The sequence below is a fragment of the Elephantulus edwardii genome, unplaced genomic scaffold, assembly GCF_000299155.1.
Source record: "Elephantulus edwardii isolate Elephantulus edwardi_28Jun2011 unplaced genomic scaffold, EleEdw1.0 scaffold00352, whole genome shotgun sequence".
NCBI classification, from domain to species: domain Eukaryota; kingdom Metazoa; phylum Chordata; class Mammalia; order Macroscelidea; family Macroscelididae; genus Elephantulus; species Elephantulus edwardii.
Window position 1 is genome coordinate 1,428,662 of NW_006400102.1, and position 19,586 is coordinate 1,448,247.

The 19,586-nt window shown below is 47.0% G+C and overlaps 1 protein-coding gene across 1 annotated transcript; it reads left to right on the forward strand.

Annotated features, from left to right (window-relative positions):
- Positions 1-308: 308 nt before the first annotated feature.
- NINJ1 (ninjurin 1) lies at positions 309-12,871 on the forward strand. Its single transcript, XM_006901942.1, has 3 exons — positions 309-392; positions 5,157-5,385; positions 12,717-12,871. The coding sequence occupies exons 1-3, from the start codon at positions 309-311 to the stop codon at positions 12,869-12,871; spliced, it is 468 nt and encodes a 155-aa protein (XP_006902004.1).
- Positions 12,872-19,586: the final 6,715 nt, after the last annotated feature.

The window sequence follows — 19,586 nt, forward strand, 5'->3', positions numbered from 1 at the left end:
TCAGGCCCCCAAGAGCCCTGGAGGCGTCCATACCCAGAAGGACACCGAGGCTTCAGGAAGGGCCGCGTTGTTCCGGGATCTGCGGCCCTCAGTCCCACACCTGACATCACAAGGCTCCGCCGCCCCCGCCCACTAACTCCGCCAGCTCCCACTCCCCACTCACCCCCCACTCTATCCCCGCCCCGCCCGTCGCCCCCCTGCTCGCGCCCCCAGCCGGGTGCCGCCCTGGTGCCTCCCCTCCGCTGGGCGGGCCTGTGGGCGGGGCGGGACCGGCGGGACCAAAGGAGGCCGTTAGCGGTGGCGGCGACATGGACTCGGGAACTGAAGAGTACGAGCTCAACGGCGCCCTGCGCCCCGTCTCCCCAGGCTCTGCTGGCTCTCCGGACGCCTCGGTAAGCCCGCTGCTTCTCTGCGCGACCTAGGCACAGCGCCCCTGGACCCCTCTCACCCCGCGACCTGCCGCCTCCTCCCCGCTCTGCGGCCTGGGCGCACTGCCCCCAGACATCCCCGGGCAAGAAGTGTGGCCTGGACACAGCGCTCCTGGGATGCCCTTGGGCCATTCGCCCGCACCTGGGATGCCCCCACCGCGGGCCCCAGCGATGTGGATCGGGAACCGAGATCCTCTCCTCGGCCTTCCTTTCGCTGTCGGGATGGGGCCTTGGCTCCGGGAACGGGGTTCTGGGCATGTGGCGGGTGGGGCGGGCGCTCAGCCGATGGCAGCCTGCCGTGGACTGGCACAAGCGTGACTTCGCTAGGCTGACCTGCCTTGCTGCTGCCGCCGCTCCTTCACTCTTCTTTATTCTCCTAACTTTAAACCTTGGCGGCGCTCCGTGGGTGGAGAGGAGTCGCAGTCTCCAGCTGCACACAGTTATGTCACCGTTTGGTGACCACAGATTTTGATGTGTGCCTACCTATTCGACTAACCTACCCTGGAGACATCAGGCGGTGGAGGACACTGCCCCCACCCACGACTGCTGGGGTACACTCACAAGCCCCAAGGCCAGGTTGCTAGGGCTACCCTGGTGACTGGGGAGGGCGGAGGGGTTCTGATATCCAACACCGGCACCGCCCCTCGGGGCAGGCATTCATGGGATTGGGCCCTCAGCTTTGGCCTCGGAGACGCCACCGCTCACCCAACTCATCTTACTTCCAGCGCTTTGTGACTTATTAACTGGACAGCCTTTCATTTTCCAGCTCCTCTGGGTGAGGTGGAGGGTGGCCTGTGGCATTTTCTGGACTGTAGGCAGAAGCTGGTGTTTTCTGGAGGGTACAGTTTTGAGCAGAGACCATCCTGGGCCAATGCGGTGGTGACGGGTGATGCTCAGAAAGAGGCCCCTGAGACTCTTGGGTGCTTCCCTCTGTGCCCTGCTGTCTGCCTTCACTTTCTCTCGTGTGCAGCCTTTCCCAGGGCATAGCTGCTGTGCCAGCGCCTCCACATGCCCTCTCACTAAGTCTTCCTGCCAGCCATCCATTACTTGGGAATGTCCATCCTCATGTTAGCGCTGAGGAAATCAAAGTCAAACAAGGACGACCAGGAGCCAGGAGCTTCAGGGTGTCTCACACCCCCAGAGGCCTTTCTATGGCAAGCACTAAAATTGCACCCCTGTCCAAACATGACACCCATTTTTATATAACCTCATAATATCAGCTGAAAATACAAGCCCGAGATTGTTGGTCTTTTTTCTTAACACTGTGTGAAAATTATTACTGCATCTCCCTTGTTTTCACTGAAAATTTATCTGTAATGTACTCAAAGTAATTTTTCCCCCTCGATTCTTCTGCCCAGAAGAGCAAGATCACACAACTTGCTTTGCTGCAGACACTCCCCCAAAAGTGTCTACTTTAACCCTTTTGTGACCTGTAAAATATATATGGTGCACCTAACAGTCTGTAACTCTGAAGTTTACAGGGAAGTTGTTTTGCCTCTTAATGAGTGTTCACATTTGATGGGGCCTTGTACAACTACACAAATATAAAAAAGTGGGCATGACCTTATGTCCCAGTTAATTGTATTAAACCTATGCTACCTCTTTCCCTGCCCCCCCCATTTCACTCTAAATGTCTTTTGTTACTGAAAACAAATTGTTTCAACAAAAAAATTTAAAGGATTTCATTACTAAATAATCTATCATGGCTGGTGATGAGAATTGCTATGATTAATAGCTATTATAGTTAATAACCATAATAGCTACTCAGTGGCACCCTACAACAAATGGTGGTCAGGGCATGGCCGTATCCATGACTCTGGATAAGCCTTTGCCTCTGAGACCAGCCCATCCCACCATGATAGCACTGTGGGGGCAATGGTGTCACCCACTGGTGTCTGTGGATGCTGCTACACCTATCTAGGTCTTCTATTAGTGAAAATAAGAAGGGGAGCCATCTTTGACAAACTCCAACACCCTTTCCTGTTTAAAACACTCAACAAAATAGGATTAGAGGGGAATTTCTTCAACATGGTAAAAAGTATTTATGTAAGCCCAAGAGCCAACATTGTTCTCTATGGAAAGAGGGTAAAGGAACACCCACTCTCATCTCTCTTATTCAGTATTGTATTGGAAGTCTTAGTGATAGCAATAAGACAAGAGAAGGAAATAAGAGGTATCCAAATTGGCAAAGAGGAGGTAAAATTATCTCTCTACGTAGATGATATGATAGTATACCTAGAAACCCCTAAAGACTCAGCAAGAAAACTATTGGACACAGTGTACCAGTTCAGCAAAGTATCAGGATACAAGATCAACATACAAAAACCAGCTGGAGCTAAGAAAAACAATACCCTTCACAATAGCTAATCACAAGATTAAATAATTGGGAATAAATTTAACCGGAAGCACAAAGGATCTATTCAAAGAAAATTACAAAACATTACTACAAGAAACAAAAAGAGACCTGGAGAAGTGGAAGAATAGCCCTTGCTCATGGGTAGGAAGACTCAGTATTGTGAAAATGGCAATACTACAAAAGACAATTTACACATTCAATGAAATCCCAATACAAATAGCAATTCCATTCTTCAACAAGATGGAAAGGCAATCTCCAGTTTCATTTGGAATGGAAAGAAGCCCCAGATAAGCAAAGCACTCCTTAAAAATAGAAAAAAGGTAGGAGGTATCTCACTCCCTGATTTCAAATCCTACTACACTGCCATGGTGGTTAAGATAGCATGGTACTGGTACAATGACAGACACATAGATCAATGGAATAGAATTGAGAACCCGGAGATCAGCCCGTCTACCTATGGCCAACTGATTTTTGACAAGGAGATGAAATCAGTTAAGTGGGGAAATGACAGCCTTTTTAACAAATGGTGCTGGCAAAATTGGAAAAATATCTGCAGAAGACTCAAGCAAGATCCACACCTCACTCCCTACACAAAAACCAACTCTAGGTGAATCATGGACCTAGGACTAAAACCAAGGACTGTAAACTTAATTAAAGAAAAGCTTGGACCTTCTAAGAATCAAACCCTATGCACATCCAAAAACTTCTCCAGCAGGGTAAAAAGGGAAGCCACAGACTGGGAAAAAGTATTTGGTAATGATATGTCAGATAAGGGACTTATATCTAGAATTTAGAAAATACTTGAGCACCACAACAAGATAAAGGTAAATAATCCAGTCGAAAAATGGGCACAGCATATGAATGTGTATACATGTGTGGGCTTGCATTTTTGTATGTATATGCACTTGCATATATATGCACATGGTCTCCACTCTTCATTCTCTCAAAGCTAGGGATTTTTGGTAGGGTCTCCACCTTTTTCTTTTCTTTTTCACTAAATGACATTTCCTGGGTATTAGTAATAGCACTCTTCTCATTTTCTCCCTGTTTCCCATTTCCATCTTTTCTTATAATTTCTTGTTCTCTGATCTTTATCCTTGGCCATATGCAGTCCTTTTATCTTGCATGACTGATTGTTCTAAGACATTTGTTTCTCCCTGGTATTACTTATTACTGTTCTCCTTACAGGCCAGCCTATTGTTTAGCTGGAAGTAGAGTCATGGTGATTAAGTTCTGTTCCAGGTTGGTGAATACTGTTTGTGTCCCGAGCTCATGTGCGTTCCCTGTTTCTTTTTCAGCCTATCCCATTCTGGCTGGGCCCAGGTAACTGCACCCCAGAGCTCCCACTCAGAAGCTATGCATCTTTCATGAGTCTAGAAGCAGGATCTTATTGGGCAGCCTAGGAGGGCAAGTCTCTAGTAACTGATGCTCCCAACAGCCAAAGATGGCAACGTACATGTAGTGGCCCAGGAGTGCTGCGGACAGTGGTATAACGTTGAGACCTGGAGGCAGCAGATTTGTCCTGGATAGATGAGGAGGGGCAGATCAAGCAAAGACTGAAGAGGGCTGCTGTCAGCAAACAGTCAGCCTGAGAAGTCTGTGTCTCTCACAAAAGGCCAAGAGCGGGGGATGTGCTGGCCAGTATTGGGACAAATGGTGCCAGAGGAGGCATAGACCTGATGTCAGGTGGTACTCAGGAATCAGGGAGAGGTCATACTTTTCTATTCTCTTCATGTAGAAATTCAGAAAGAAGCTGAGCTCACCTGCATCAGGGCAATAATTGAGTGCCATTGTGTGCCAGGTGGGCGCTGAGCATCTTCTCAGGCCCACGCATCAAAGTGGTTGTTCTTATGCATAGATTTTGCTACAGCATAGAGGACCTGGGAGCATTCAGGCAGAAGATGGAAGGTTCTCTTTTTTACTGAGCAGGTTAGCAGGATCAGGAACCTGGCTTGCCCCACCTACATGCTCCCTCTGCAGAAGAACCAGGTTGTGCTGAGGGCCTCCAGCTTTGGGCCAGCTGTCCACATGGCCCTGCCCATGCAAAGGGAGAGGGTGAGACATATTTCCAAAGCCAGTAAGACTAATACTTGCATGATTCCATCCTTAGAAAGTGTCCTCCAGAGTAAATCACGTTCTTCCATGGCTTCTTACTATAGCGGTGTGCTAGGCACTTAACAGGGCCATTACCTGCAGCACTCCATTTCACTCACCAGGTTGCTTCCTTAGTCCTGAGCTCATTTTGAAGGGAAGAAGTGGACTTAGAAGGTTCTCCTCATCCCCATGTCACCTGTGGTGGGGAAGCTAGGGTTGAAGCTAGTTCCACCTGTCCCAACTCAACTGGCCTTGACTGATCATGCCTTATTCTACAGCCACCACACTGGAGCTGGAGGACTCGGCCCATCAATGTGAATCACTATGCCAACAAGAAGAGTGCAGCTGAGAGCATGTTAGACATTGCCTTACTGATGGCCAATGCCTCCCAGCTCAAGGCCGTCATTGAGCAGGGCCCCAGCTTCGCCTTCTTTGTACCTCTTGTCGTTCTCATCTCCATCTCCCTAGTTCTCCAGATTGGTGTGGGTGTGCTGCTCATCTTTCTTGGTAAGTACTTGCCTACCTGGCCAGAGGGCCAAACGGTAGGGAGACGCTTGTGACTGCTTGCTCCTCTAGCTGTCCAGCCTCCCCACCCTTCCCAAGTCTTCCCCTTTCCATCCATCTGAGATGAAGACACATAAGAAAATACCGTAACTACACTGAGTAGTTCATGAACACCTACTGTGTGCTATTTAACTCTCACAGAAGCCCTACATGAGAGACATTGTTCCAAGAGGCTAGCTTTACCTAGTGCTATCTTCTTACATCTGAGATGTAAGACTTCATCAGGCAGGATGCAGGCTCTGTTAGTGTACATGGTGCTGGGGGCTGTGACTTCCCTGAGTTGAACAAAGTCTGGCCCAGGAAGTGATGTCTTCAACCCTACCCCATGTCTCATCTGCACCATGAGAGTTCTAGTCTCTAATCCTGGCCCTGACAAGGGAATCTTAGGGTCCAAAGAAAGCGTATTCATGTGTTCATCTACATTCTCAACATCTGTTTTCATCTTTATATGTGTATTTTTTACACTCATTGGTTTAACTGGCAAGTTTTGTGCTCAGGATGGAGGTGGCCATGTGTATGATATAGAGCACCCCAGGCAGAGGAGCAGTACATACAAAGGCCCTGAGGCAGGAGGTCTGTGGGAGTCTGCTCTTTGACAGCTCTTGTGCTCAGTTATGCTGTGTGCAGGATGGAGCTAGATGTAGATCCTTTCTCCTTAGGCTTCACTGCCTTGTTGGTCAGAAAGATCCATAATGGCCTGGTACAAGCCAGGGTGGTAGGGCCTCAAGCATGCTCTTAGAGCAGGGACAGACTAGAGGATCCCAAGGGAGCCATCATCTGAATGATACCTTTGCAGAGCCTAGTGGAGAGAGCTTCTGCCTGCAGCTTGTGGGCAGAGGGGAGAAAGCCAGCATTATAGCCTAGACAGCTGCCACTGCCTCAGACTCCACCTCTTCTTCGTGGGAATTGCATCGTCTGCCTGAGAGAACAAGCTGCCCTGCTTAGCCTTCTGTGTCAAAGTCTTGTCTCACTTGGTCATTTCTTGAGCACCTTTTGCGTGCTGGCCATCCTGTTCATCTTGTCCCGTTTGAGCTCAAGTCAAGTGGGGAGGTAAGACTGAGAAATAAACAGCAGACTCAGCACAGTCCCAGACTCAGCAGTCACAGTTCTCCATCAAGTACCCCAAGCACATGGACATCTGTCATCTTCATTTATGTTGTTGTTATGTGCCATCGAGTTGCTTGCGACTCATAGCGACCCTATGTACAACAGCCCTAAATTCTGCTCTGTCCTGTGCCAATCGCACTGTCTCCGACACTCCCATCCCGATTATCCCAGTCACTGAATCAATCCACCTCATAGAGGGCCTTCCCCTCCTGCGCCATCCCTCCACCCTCTCAAGCATGATGTCCTTCTCCTCACAACATGTCCAAAGTATGTTAGACGGAGCCTCAGAATCCTTGTGTACATTTATACTTGAAGAAAAGGAACTTGCTCAAGGAAGGTCACAGAGTTAAGCAGTGATGGAGATAAAGCGGGTCCACTGCATATCCCCTCCAAGCAAGCAGACAGGATCACCTGAGCCCTTGCTGTCTGCTAACCATGGTACCTCAACCAGCACCACAGTCCATCCCTATTTTGGAAGCTAAGTCAGTTAGTGGTGGAGCTGGAATTTGAATCCAAGCAAGGTGGGGCACCCAGCCATTTCTCTACAGGGTTGTGACTCCTGCTATAGTTACTGCTCCCAGGGATATCTGCCCACACCTAGCTGCATAAAACAACTGTTTACTCATGCTTATGGTTGGGTTGATGAGGAGTTTGGATGAAGTGTGGCAGGGAGGGCTGACATATTAGCAATGTCTACATCCCCACTGAGGAAACTCAAATAGAAGAGATAACCCCATAGCTCATGCTTTATGCAGCCTGGACTTCCTTACAACATGACATATCACACCAATGCTGCATGCCCTTTTCAGGGACCTTGTACCTTTCTGGTGGCCTAATGGTAACTCAGAGGTAGGTGATTTAGGTTTGCCCTCAGCTCCAAGGGAGAAGAAAGATGGACAATTTCCTCCTGTGCAATTTACAGCCATTGAAAACCTGCTGGAAGGTCAGCTGTGAGTCTGTTCCAACTTGACAGAGACAGCGGTTGATTTTTTTAAAAAAACCATATGCCCCTAAATGTTGACTTCATGATTGTTAACCAAAGATAGACTTGGGGGGGGGGGAAACATATATTTTACAAAGTATATTCTCAACTTCTAGTCACTTAACAGGGTATACGTACTATATGTAGAATGGACAATCTCCTCCCATGCAGTTACTGCCTCTGAAAACCCTCCAGATGGTCAGTCTGCCGGTTGCAACTTGATGGTACACAACAACAGTACCAGACACCAAGCACTAAGCAAAATAGAAAAGATGTTTTAAAAAAAAATACGTGTCCTCTGAAAACTTATGTTTCAAAATACAAATGACTGTGTCAACCAGAAGCAAAAGCCATTAGAGTAGCTGTGCTTTTTGCCTGTTGCTATGGACATGTTTTATTTCTACTTGACTCAGGGGAGGCAGCAACATTTTTTAATAATCCTAATCTCTATGGCTGACTCTGAGAAGAATGGGAATCCCAGAACATTTGATCGTGCTAATGCGAAACCTATACTTGGACCAAGAGGCAGTCGTCAGAACAGAGCAGGGAGACACTGGATGGTTCCAAATCAAGAAAGGGGTCCATCAGGGATGTATTTTGTCTCCATATCTTTTCAATCTGTATGCAGAACAGATCATCCGAGACACTGGGCTGTACGAGGAGGAATGTGGCATCAGGATTGGTGGAGGAATCATCAACAACCTGCGTTATGCAGATGACACGACCCTGCTCACTGAAACTGGGGAGGACCTGAAGCACTTGCTGGTCAAGGACTGCAGTTTTCAATATGGATTGAAGCTCAATATCAAGAAAACAAAGATTCTCACCACTGGGCCAATTGGAAGCATCAGTTTGGATGGTGAAGACATTGAGATAGTTAACAGTTTTAGTTTACTTGGCTCCACAGTCAACACTCTTGGTAACAGCAGCCAGGAAATCAGGAGACGAATTGCATTGGGAAAGTCAGCTGTGAGGGACCTCTCAAGAGTACTGAAGTGCGACAGACGTCAGGCTGGAGACTAAGGTGCACCTGATCCAGGCTATAGTCTTTGCAATTACGTGCTATGCATTGGAGAGTTGGACAGTGAATAGGGATGATAGAAAGAGAATTGATGCCTTTGAGTTGTGGTGCTGGAGAAGAATGTTGACTATACCATGGACTGCTAGGAAAACAAACAGGTTTGTCCTGGAGAGGGTGAAGCTGGAATGTTCCCTGGAGTCAAGGATTCTGAAGCTTCATCTGACATACTTTGGGCATGTTGCAAGGAGGGACTGGTCCTTGGAGAGGGACATCATGTTTGGGAGGGTGGAGGGACGGCACAGGAGAGGAAGACCCTCGATGAGATGGATCGATTCTCTGAGTGGAGTGATGGGAATGAATGTGTTTGAGACAGCGAGGTTGGCACAGGATAGAACGATGTTTAGGGCTCTTGTATATAGGGTCACTATGAGTCGCAAACGACTTGATGGCACATAACAACAACAAACAGCAACAATCTCTGTTTGACTGTGTGGATCATAACAAACTGTGGCTGACTCTGAGAAGAATGGGAATCCCAGAACACTTGATCATGCTAATGAGAAACCTATACTTGAACCAAGAGGCAGACGTCAGAACAGAGCAAGAAACACTGCATGGTTCAAAATTGGGAAGGGCCTATGCCAGCGATGTGTCCTGTCTCCATACCTTTTCAACTTGTATGCGGAACAGATTTTCCGGGAGGCTGGGCTCTATGAGGAGGAATGTGGTGTCCAGATTGATGGAAGATCTATCAACAATCTGTGATATGCAGATGACACAACCCTGCTTGCTGAAACCGAGGAGGACCTGAGCACTTGCTGCAGAGGGTCAAGGACTGCAGCCTCTAATATGGATTGAGGCTCAATGTCAAGAAGACAGATTCTCACCACTGGGCCAATTGACAGCATCAGGATGGATGGTGAAGAGATTGAGATTGTTCACAGCTTTAGTTTGCTTGGCTCCACAGCCAACACTCTCGACACCAGTAGCCAGGAAATTAAAAGACGTATTGCGATGGGAAAGTCTGCTGTTAGGGACCTCTCCAGAGTACTGAAGAGCAACGGTGTCTCTCTGGAGTCTGAGGTGCGTCTGATATAGGCCATGGTTTTTGCAGTCACTTGTTATGCATCAGAGTTGGACAATGACTAAGAAGGATAGAAGGAGAATTGATGCCTTTGAGCTGTGGTGCTGGAGAAGAGTATTGAGGGTACCATGACTGCAAGGAAAACAAACAGATTCATCCTGGAAAGGGTCAAATCAGGTGACTCCTTGGAGGCAAGGATTCTGAGGCTCTGTCTAACATACTTTGGACATGTTGTGAGGAGGGACCGGTCCTTGGAGAGGGACATCATGCTCGGTAGGGTGGAAGCACAGGAGGGCAAGGCCCTCTATGAGGTGGATTGGTTCAGTGACTGGGGTAATTGGGATGATTGTGTCAGAGATGGTGCGATTGGCACAAGTCAGAGCAGAGTTTAGGGCTGTTGTACTTAGGGTCACTATGAGTCGCAAGCGACTCGATGGCGCATAACAACAACAACAACAATCTCTTATTTTTTAATTTTAGTTTTTCATCTTTATTCACTGAACTGGAGCAATATTCGCTCCTTTTTTTTGAAATAGTTATTTCCAAAACCTTATATTTCAGTTTGTCCAACTCTTGGGGTTTTAAGGTTCTCTGATAACATAATATGTTTGTTACGTGCTGGGGTCTTAGCCAGAAGGTCAGGGTTAAAATACACCAGCTGCTCCCTGGGAAAAAGATGGGCAGTCTCCACTAATGAAGATTTACAGTCTTAAAAGCCCAATGAAGAGTTGCTCAGAATTAACTCCACAGCAATGGATTTAGTTGTGGTCCAATGTATGTATATTGCATGTATCCATACATACATTTATAACATAAACATGTCATTTCTTAATGGTGGCTCACTTCCTCGAGTACATCAAAGAGAACCAATAGAAGTGTATCACCTTCTATGGCTTGACTTCAGATATCACATAGTGTCACCTACAGTCATCACAAGCTAGTCCACATTTAAGACAAAGCAACAGAGTGCCTCCATTGAGATGTACCAAGGTTATGAGAGAGAAGAGGTACTGGTGCTGCGTTTTGTTTTTTGGTTTTTTTTGAGAATGCAAGTGGTGTCTACCCTTCTGCTACAGTATTTGAACATCTCTCCATGCATCACATATCCCTTGAAGCCTCCCAAGACACAGCCCACAATGACAGCAGCTTTGAGTCCAGGTTCCTGTCCTCTAAGTTAGGCTTAGGTCAAGTCCTTAGACATAGCTACTCTTGTTTGAAGACACCTGAAATGTGTGTACAAGTTACTGCCTCCTGTGCCCACACTCAGTTCCCTAGCAGGGCAGAGCTCAGGCTAGCTCAGTTTGTGTTCCTTTTTCTGAGGGCGTAGCCTTACTATGTTTTCTTTTCTAAAAGGAGGACATTTCTTTTTCCATGTTGTTGTGTACCATTGATTAAAATCACATCATTGCTGATCCTCCAGTGGGTTTTCAGAGACTGTAAATCACACAGGAGGAGACTGCCCATTTTTCTCCTGCTGGTGGTGGATTTGAACTGTGTGCCTTTGAGATGACTCTACAACTCCTTATCACTAAGGAAATGGAATTTACAACTGAGTCTTTTTCTGTGTTTATTTCCTGCATGTAAAAGACTAAGGGAATATATACCTCTGCCCTCAATAAGGTAGATTGATACATTGATGCAGCAATTGGCTTACCTATGTCAAAGATTGTGAGGATGACACAACATAGGGCAGGGTTCAGGTCTGTTGTTCATAGGGTTGCTGTGATTCATACTTAATTCGATGGCACCTAACAAGATGCAGAATTCCTGCCAGTGTAATTCTTTAAAACAGTTGTGGGGTTTCTGTGAACCACATTGTGATTCATGCATTAAAGAGAAGCCATGTCCACACATCTTTCAGCACTTTGTCTTTTTCCACCTTGGACTCCAGAGAAGCACCGTGGGCCCATACGGAGCCCACAGCTTACTGGACAGCTTACTGAGGTAAGTCCCTGGGATCCTGGAGTACTTACTTGTCCACAGCTTGGGCTTTCAGTGTTGGGTCTCCTGTTCCCTGCCATGGATTAATCTCCATACAGAGAGCAGATCCACAAAATCCAGGGACTACTTGGTGCTCAGGAGAGTTACTGGTACACACCTGCCGGTGGTGGTTGGAGCATCAAAGTTATATATCAGGAGTGCCTTCTTGGCCCAGTGCATTGCCCCAACACAGCTTCCTGTTCCTGGTAGCTGGCCATTTATGAGAGAAGACCAAAATTTCAGGCTATAGTCGCCAATATATTATTCCTTCTAACACTGAGTAACTAAATACTGTCACCTCAAATTCAGATCAGTGTGAGTGGGAGGTGGAGATGGACAACTGTTCTTTAACTCCAAAACTCAGAGAAACCTTAGAGTAGTATGCCCCTTTCTTCACTATGGTATGTGAAACTCCGGAATTCTTGTCTTAAAACCAAAAGAAGAGGTAAAGGAGATTTACCTGCTGTGTACACATCCTCAGGGGCTAGTCTAAGAGAAGAAAAGCAATGAACGGGAAAAGGAAGTCCTTACCTGTGTGGGCTTTCTACCATTCACAGATGGTAGTGGAGGTTCTAGAGGCTAGAAAGTCACCCAAGTCCCAGCAGTGACCACTACAGCAAGATCTGTCCTGACCTAATATTACTGCCCTAGGAACCTGTTTAATAGACAGAATGTACTATTTGCCATTCACTTTCCAAACATGTAGCAGAGCCATCTCTGCATCATCCCATTGACACCAGAGTCCAGCCTTATCATCACGAGCTGAGCAGAACCTGGGTGAGGCAGCACTTGCAGCTCAGGATTCTGATCTGCTACCCTCCAGAGCTCCCATTTACTGAGGGGAAAATAGAGCTCCAGACAGCTTGCTTGCATGGCTGTGTGGGTTAGAGGCAATATGCCTGGAGGCCACCACTTAGTAGTTTATGAAAGTGTGCCGTTTTCTCCATGGAACAAAACTTACCATGAAAATGACACCGAGAACCCCATGATCCCTGTGAAGTACAGCTTGGCCATGAATGCCCAGGCCATGGTAGGAAAGGTGCTTCTAGGCAAGACTTCTGAAAGGACAGCCTTGTCCACTCTCCCATCTTGCCCTACAGTCAAGTACGACCTCAACAACCCAGCCAAGCATGCCAAGCTGGACTTCCTCAACAACCTGGCCACAGGCCTGGTGTTCATCATTGTGGTGGTCAACATCTTTATCACAGCCTTCGGTGTCCAGAAGCCCATGACTGACACAGCGCCCCAGCAGTAGGGCTCAGGTAAGTGGGGAAGACTGTGAGATCTGCCCAGCCAGAATGGCCTAAACTCTGCCTGCTGTCCATAGATAGAGCCCCGGAGCAGCAGGTGTCTCTCAGACTGATGACCTCCCCACTCACGTTGCTCCCTTCCTGGCCAGGGCCTGAGGACACTTGATGGATAGCTACACCTGTCCATCTGGGGCTCGCTTAGAGCTGGGTCTGTCTTTGGGCTCACTGACCCAATCCTCAGTAGGTGAGCAGAAATGGTTTGGAGTCACTTGAAGTCAGGAGAGTACACACAAAAATAAACTGATTTCCCTGGAGATGCTTGGTCAGCACCTTCCTCAGGCAGGCAATAGGAAGCTGAGGGCCACTAGCTGGGCTAATGATGCCCATAGCTTGTGGAAGTAGGAAGGAAAGTTGGGCTGTGAGGAGTTCAAGACACCTACTTATCTGCCTGAAGAGATGACTGGGTGTTGAGGCTGTGGGTCACACAGCACTGAAGGGCCCTGGCTGCCTCGAGGTGACCCAGGACTTGGGAGGTAGTTTCTGTAGGACAGTGGGCCCCCTATGCCATGACAGCATACTGCTGATAGGTCCCCCTGCACAGCAGACAGCAGTCCAGATGTGAATGGGGGCTTCTGGGGAAGGGCTGAGACTGCTTAAGCCCTGAGACGCAACAGTATCACTGCATAAGAATGAAGTCCAGGAGTGATCCATGAGCTGGGGCAAAGGAAGCTTGCCTTCCTCCAACACAAGGTTGAACTGTAGCTTACTGTCCCAGATGATGGCCCTGTGTTCTCTAGGTGCCTGCCCATGGCCTTTTCCATGTCAACAAAGCAGGGAGAGAGCCCTTGGGTCCAGAGCCCCTAGTGTGAAGCTGAAGCTACCTAGGAACCTGGGAATCTTAAGGCCCCATGTAGTGTTCAGTTCAGTTTCAGCAACTGACCCTCATTTGTGGCTAAGCCTGTTACATCCTGCAAAACTGCTTCCTTGCTCATATTCAGTACATGTGTTGCTTGCCTATGTTATGCTCCTCTGCAGTCCTGAGGCTGCACTGCCCCATTGGCCCATGTCCAACAGGGAGAAGAGCCTTCTGTGGCCAGAGTCGAGGGGCAGCACAGAAGTTGAATCCCAGGCCCAGAGCAGTGTCTGTTCAGCTCTAGTTCTTGCTGTTCTGAGGGGACCCAGCCAGGACCATGGGACTCCCAGAGGTGACTAGTGATGTCGGAGTGGTAGCTCTGCTGACAGTGTATTCCTGATACAGAAAATGCCATGCCACAGGCTTGCTTGCTACCCTGCCTCAGAGTCCTAGTCCTGGTGGCCGAAGAAGACCAAAGTAGTCCTGTTTACAGAGTTGGGCTGATGCTCAGAGTACCCGCCTAGATGTACTGGCAATTTGAGGCCAGGCAGGCCTATCTCATCCCAAGTCTAGCCAGCGTTAGCCATCAAACACCACGGGGGCTGCTCTTGGCTTTTGCACCCTGGAGTCTGACCACGTGCACTAATGCCTCTCTTCTCCTCTGCAGGTGACTGTGACTGCAGCCTGTAGTCTAGCCCACGTGAGAAGCTGCCTATCTTTGCAGCATCTGCCTTCAGTGGTGCCTCCAGAATTCCTATGGCAGGGACATGGGGCACCTCCAGAATGAGCTTTGCCTGATTGCCTTAGCTGGACCTGCATGCTGAGCTTCAGCAGGCCCAGAGGCTGCAACTAGTTACCTACTGCCCCCAGGAGCTGTGTTCCCATCTCACAGTGCAGCTAACAAGGTGCCATGAGTTATGCCAAGAGGCAAAGTTGGCCCAGAATAAGCTATCCTTTATTGCCAGCCCCTCTGCCTCAGGACATTCTAGAGAAAGGAAGGTACTGCACCTTCTCCACCAATGTTGCCTGCTGCCTATGTCTGACTGGAGCCTCTCCATATCGTGACATTCATGCAGTGCCTTCCACTTGCTTCCGAGCATGGGAGCCCGGCTGGCCGGGGAAAAGCCTCTGCTCACCTCCCTGGGCTTGACCGCCCTTCACCAGCAGCCATGGGGCGGTGCCCTAAGCCCAGCTATTTACTAAGCATGAAGCAACAATAAAATTTCTACTCTCTTTGACTGGCTCTGTACCCTCTACCCACTAGGCTAGGGCCACAAGCGCTACTCTAATTCCTGCAGGCCTATGTCTAAGCTGTGTAAGAGACTATGTGGTTCCATCCAGGAAGCCCTCCAGTGAAGAGGAGCAGGCCTGCTGCAGGGCCCCTTCTTGGTCAGGAGGCCATGGACATTGCTTTGGGTGCCTTCTCCAAACCAAGATTTGGGTGTCACTTGGTACTGGTATCATCTCTCAGGAGCCAGCTCTGGGCTGAGATCCCAGGATCTGCACATCCAAGTCTTAATTCTCCTTCAGAGCTGAGCTATTTTAATTTAGAGTTCTGGAATAATGCAGCAAACTCCCTGTTTCTTTCACCCAAACCACCAATGGCTCACATCTGCCATATATGTGTCATCACTCACTTCAGGCCAATGGTCTTCAAGTATGGGCCCAGGAACAGCACCTTCAGTCTTGCTCAAGCCACTGTCTTTTAGTATTGTAGCAAGGTCAGTGTCCACCTCTCCACAATGTCCTGTGTTGGTTAATCATAGAATATCCATTCATCCCACACCCCCTTAGTGGGCTACCTCTTCTAAAGTCTCCATTTCCTCGATGTTCCTCACCTGCCTGTGTTCATGACCTGATGAAACCTGTGTAGCCATGTGTTGTGTCCACAAGGGATGTATTATAAGGAAGAATGACCCAGAAGCACATCACCTCGGTGGCATATAGGTGATGGCTACATTCCTGCTTGTGGTTCTTTTGATAGCTTTGGGCACAAAAGTCAAGAATGTAGATCTCTCATTCCCCTAGGAATTCCTGTTAGGAGTTATTGGGAGAAAGGCCAAATGTCCATGAACTTTGGAAGAGGAACAACTTTTGTTGCGATGGCTAGCTATCATCTTCTTGAGCCCAGAGGCAATGGTACCATAGTATGTGTTGGACTGCTAACCAAAAAGTTGACAGTTTGAATACACTGACTTTTCTGAGGGAAAAAGATGACATAATCTAATCAAGTAAAGATTTATGACCAGAAATCTAATGGTTGAGGGTCACCATGGTTTGGCTTGATTTGTCCAGGATATGGTAATGTTCAGACAGCTCACAAGCAGCCTTTGCCCCGGCTGCCCCACCTCTGAGGCATATCAAAATAGGTCATATAGCTTCTAACACTTCCACTGATGAGTTTCTCCTTGTCCCCAAGGCCTGCAGAACAAAAATACTAGCAGTTCTCCCACGTCTATGCTGGCCTCAGCTGCCCAGCAGACCCTACTTTACTGTCGGGGTTTGTGATTCCTCCTTTCCTTCATCTTAACAGTGCTACCTCATCAGTCAATTATTATATCTCTGTAGGAAAAGGAGTTGAGAATGTGTAGTATCCCAAGTTCCCAAGAGTTGTTTGTACCATCATGTCATGCCACCCACTCTAATCAGTGCCTATTGAGCAAAGCTAAGTATCATTTGCTGAGGACCTGCCATATCCTCATCTAACCCACTCCAGAGACCCTGGCCTTGTCTCCTGAGGCGCAGCCCATTTCCTGTACCATATTCCACCACTTCTTGCCTCATGTCTCATTGTCTTTCTCTTTGACTTCTTCCTCAACTTTCTCAGGCCCATGACTATCCTCCACAGTGGAGCAGGATGCTCCTGGGACTTTGGAGACCAGCACCTATTCTGACTTCCAGGCTTTGCCATATCTTGCTCCCGACTGGCCTTGTGGGGACCTTTTACAACTCTCTGTCCTCATTCCAGAAAGCCTTCCATAGGGCTCCAAAAGCCTCCTTTCTCTGTCAGCACTCCCTTTCCAACCCTAATGAAACCTCTGAGACTGAGGTGCTCTGAGACCTTTGGAGCCTTAAAATGTTTTGATATCTATGCAAGCTTGTGTCTGGCCTTAACTGATTAGAGAAACCTCTTTAACCAAGTTATAAAAAAGCAAAGGTACGCATGCTTAAAATGATCTGATTCTGGGTTTACTGCAAAATACTCTAGGTAAGTAAAAGCAGAGAAGTAGAGGATACAAAAGCGAAATATGATTGATAACTGCAGAAGGGTTTATGCTCTCTGTTTCTGTGAGTGTTTGACTGTTCCACATATGTGTCTTTAACATATGTGGAGTGATTGCCAAAGCACTGTTAAAAATCAAAAACATTTAATGTATTTGTGTGAGTATGCTTGCATATGAAGTAAGGAGGCATGATGGGTCAGAAGAGTGAGTGTCTTAGGCTGAATTTACACACACACACACACACACACACACACACACACACGTATTTGAAATACAGTGGCAGAGCTTCCAGTATCACAGTGACACAAAAGTCATCACAGTGTAGCAAACTGACAAGTGCTGTACCCATAAGAGCAAATTCTAAAGCAAGCAAGCATATAAATATAAAGCATACATCCTATGGGAAATAGAAAACAAACTGTCCTGAGACATTGGATTTGCCAGCCAAACAGATGACTGGAGTTGGGGTGCCTAGTCAAGTCAGAGTTTCTGCTTGTCTACGTGACTGAAGCCCCAAAATGTGAGCCAGGTCATTGGTAGTACCAATTCCTGTCTAGGATGTGTCAAAATATGGGACATTCAGCCTGGGGCAGAGTTTCTGCAGGCCTCAGATGAACCTAGGCTAGTCAGCCTGGCGAAAGATGCTGTCTGCATCCAGGGAACAGGTGCAGGCCTGGTTAGAGATGGTTAGTAAAAAGAGACTGTCACTGCTGGTCTCATATGATGTAAAAGGAGCAAGAGCAATGTGGACAACGTGGAGGAAATAACTGAATCTGACCTCTACTAATTTGTGAAGGGAAACTGTCCTCATCAACAACATCCACAGTAACAAAATTATAGCCACAAGTTTGGACATAGTCCCCCACTTACCTCACTAATCTATTAATCACTGGACCTGATACTTGTTTCAAATTGACTCAAACTTTACTCACAGTTGTGACATTTATTAGGGAAATGTGTTGAGGGATGGAAGAAGCACAGTGACTTTCACACAGTGAAAGTCCAGGTTCAGTCCAGCAACACAAATACAAGAAACCCCTGGTCTCCTCAGTCTTCCAGCAGATTTTATCTCATAGCAGTCCCAAGTCAGGTTTCCCTTCAGTCATCTGCCAAGCAGAACCTTTAGCTCTGGCTCTGGCTCCGGCTCCAGAACTCTGTCAGGCTATGCCTCACCCTAGTCAGTTTACTCTCTCTTATGTTGGTCTTGCAGCTATTGATGATGCTGAAGATGCTGCTGATCACTGGTGAATTCTGTCTGCAGTTGAGGCAAATGGAGATTATGCTCCCAGAAGGGGCTAAGCCAATGGATATCAAAATAATTTACAGAAGTTCTAACATCACAGACCACCTTCCTGGATTTTATAGCCATTGTCCTTCCTATCCAAAAGATTATCTTTCCTCTTATCATCTACATTCATTAAAGCCAGCTACATCATGCCTTATATCTCAGTTGTTCCTTTTTAGATAGCAAATTTCTGATTTGCCCATTCTTATTAAGTCAGAACCCTTAAGAAAGAATCTTGTATTACAGTTGAAACTTTGAGCATCTGAATTTATAAACAAAAGTCCAGTCCAGAAAAAAATCATCAGGTAGCAGCAATCAACACTAGCTCACAGAAAAAAACAATCTTCCCTTCATCTGGTTAGATTCTGGTTAACTTATCCCCAGCCATATGTGGCTATGTCCAAATGAGCATCAGCCACAAACTTACCCCTTCTTGTGTATCAGACTGTCTGGTCCCTTCACTCAGTCTTAGCTCTAGATGGGATAAGTCAACAGATCAGGGATTCTCAGGACTCCTTTTTCCACACCTCAACAATTCTCTGTCACTTACCAATTCATCATACTTTGCACACAATGCCAAAGGAATATGTCCAAACTAAGTCTGTCTCATCATTACTGCATGCCTCCCACTTCCACTCATCAAGTATACACAGGTGGTCACCACAAGTTAAGCATATTCACCAGCTAACTTTAACTTCAAGTCCTAGAAAGGAGGCTTTGATAGGCACCAGCTTTACTGTGCATTGGCAAAACCTCTCGTTTTCTACTTACCATCTTTCAAATGTAACTCTCCTCAGGATACTGGATGAAGCTTAATCTTTCCCAGGCCAAGCACCATGCTTTTACTAAAGCATTCCTTTACTTCAAGTTTTCCTTTTTTGAATACGCAATTAAGCACTTAGCTGAAGGCTGACTTACATGCTTCCTCTAAATTATAATATATTCCATCATTTCAAAACCATCTCAGGAACAAATGTGAGGCCTTGAACACCAATGAGTGAAAACCAAATGAACAGTGGGAGGATATCAAGAATATCAACCTTCTTAGAAAACCCTAAAGACTCAGCAAGAAAACTACTGGACATAGTTGACCGATTCAGCAAAGTAGCAGGATACAAGATCAACATACAAAAATCAGTTGGATTTCTCTACAGTGTCAAAGAGAACACAGAGCTGGAGCTAAGAAAAGCAATACCCTTCAAAATAGCTAATCACAAGATTAAATATTTGAGAGTAAATATAACTAGAAGCACAAAAGATCTATTCAAAGAAAATTACAAAACATTATTACAAGAAACAAAAGGGAAAAAAAAAGCCTGGAGAAGTGGAAGAATATTCCCTGCTCATGGATAGGAAGG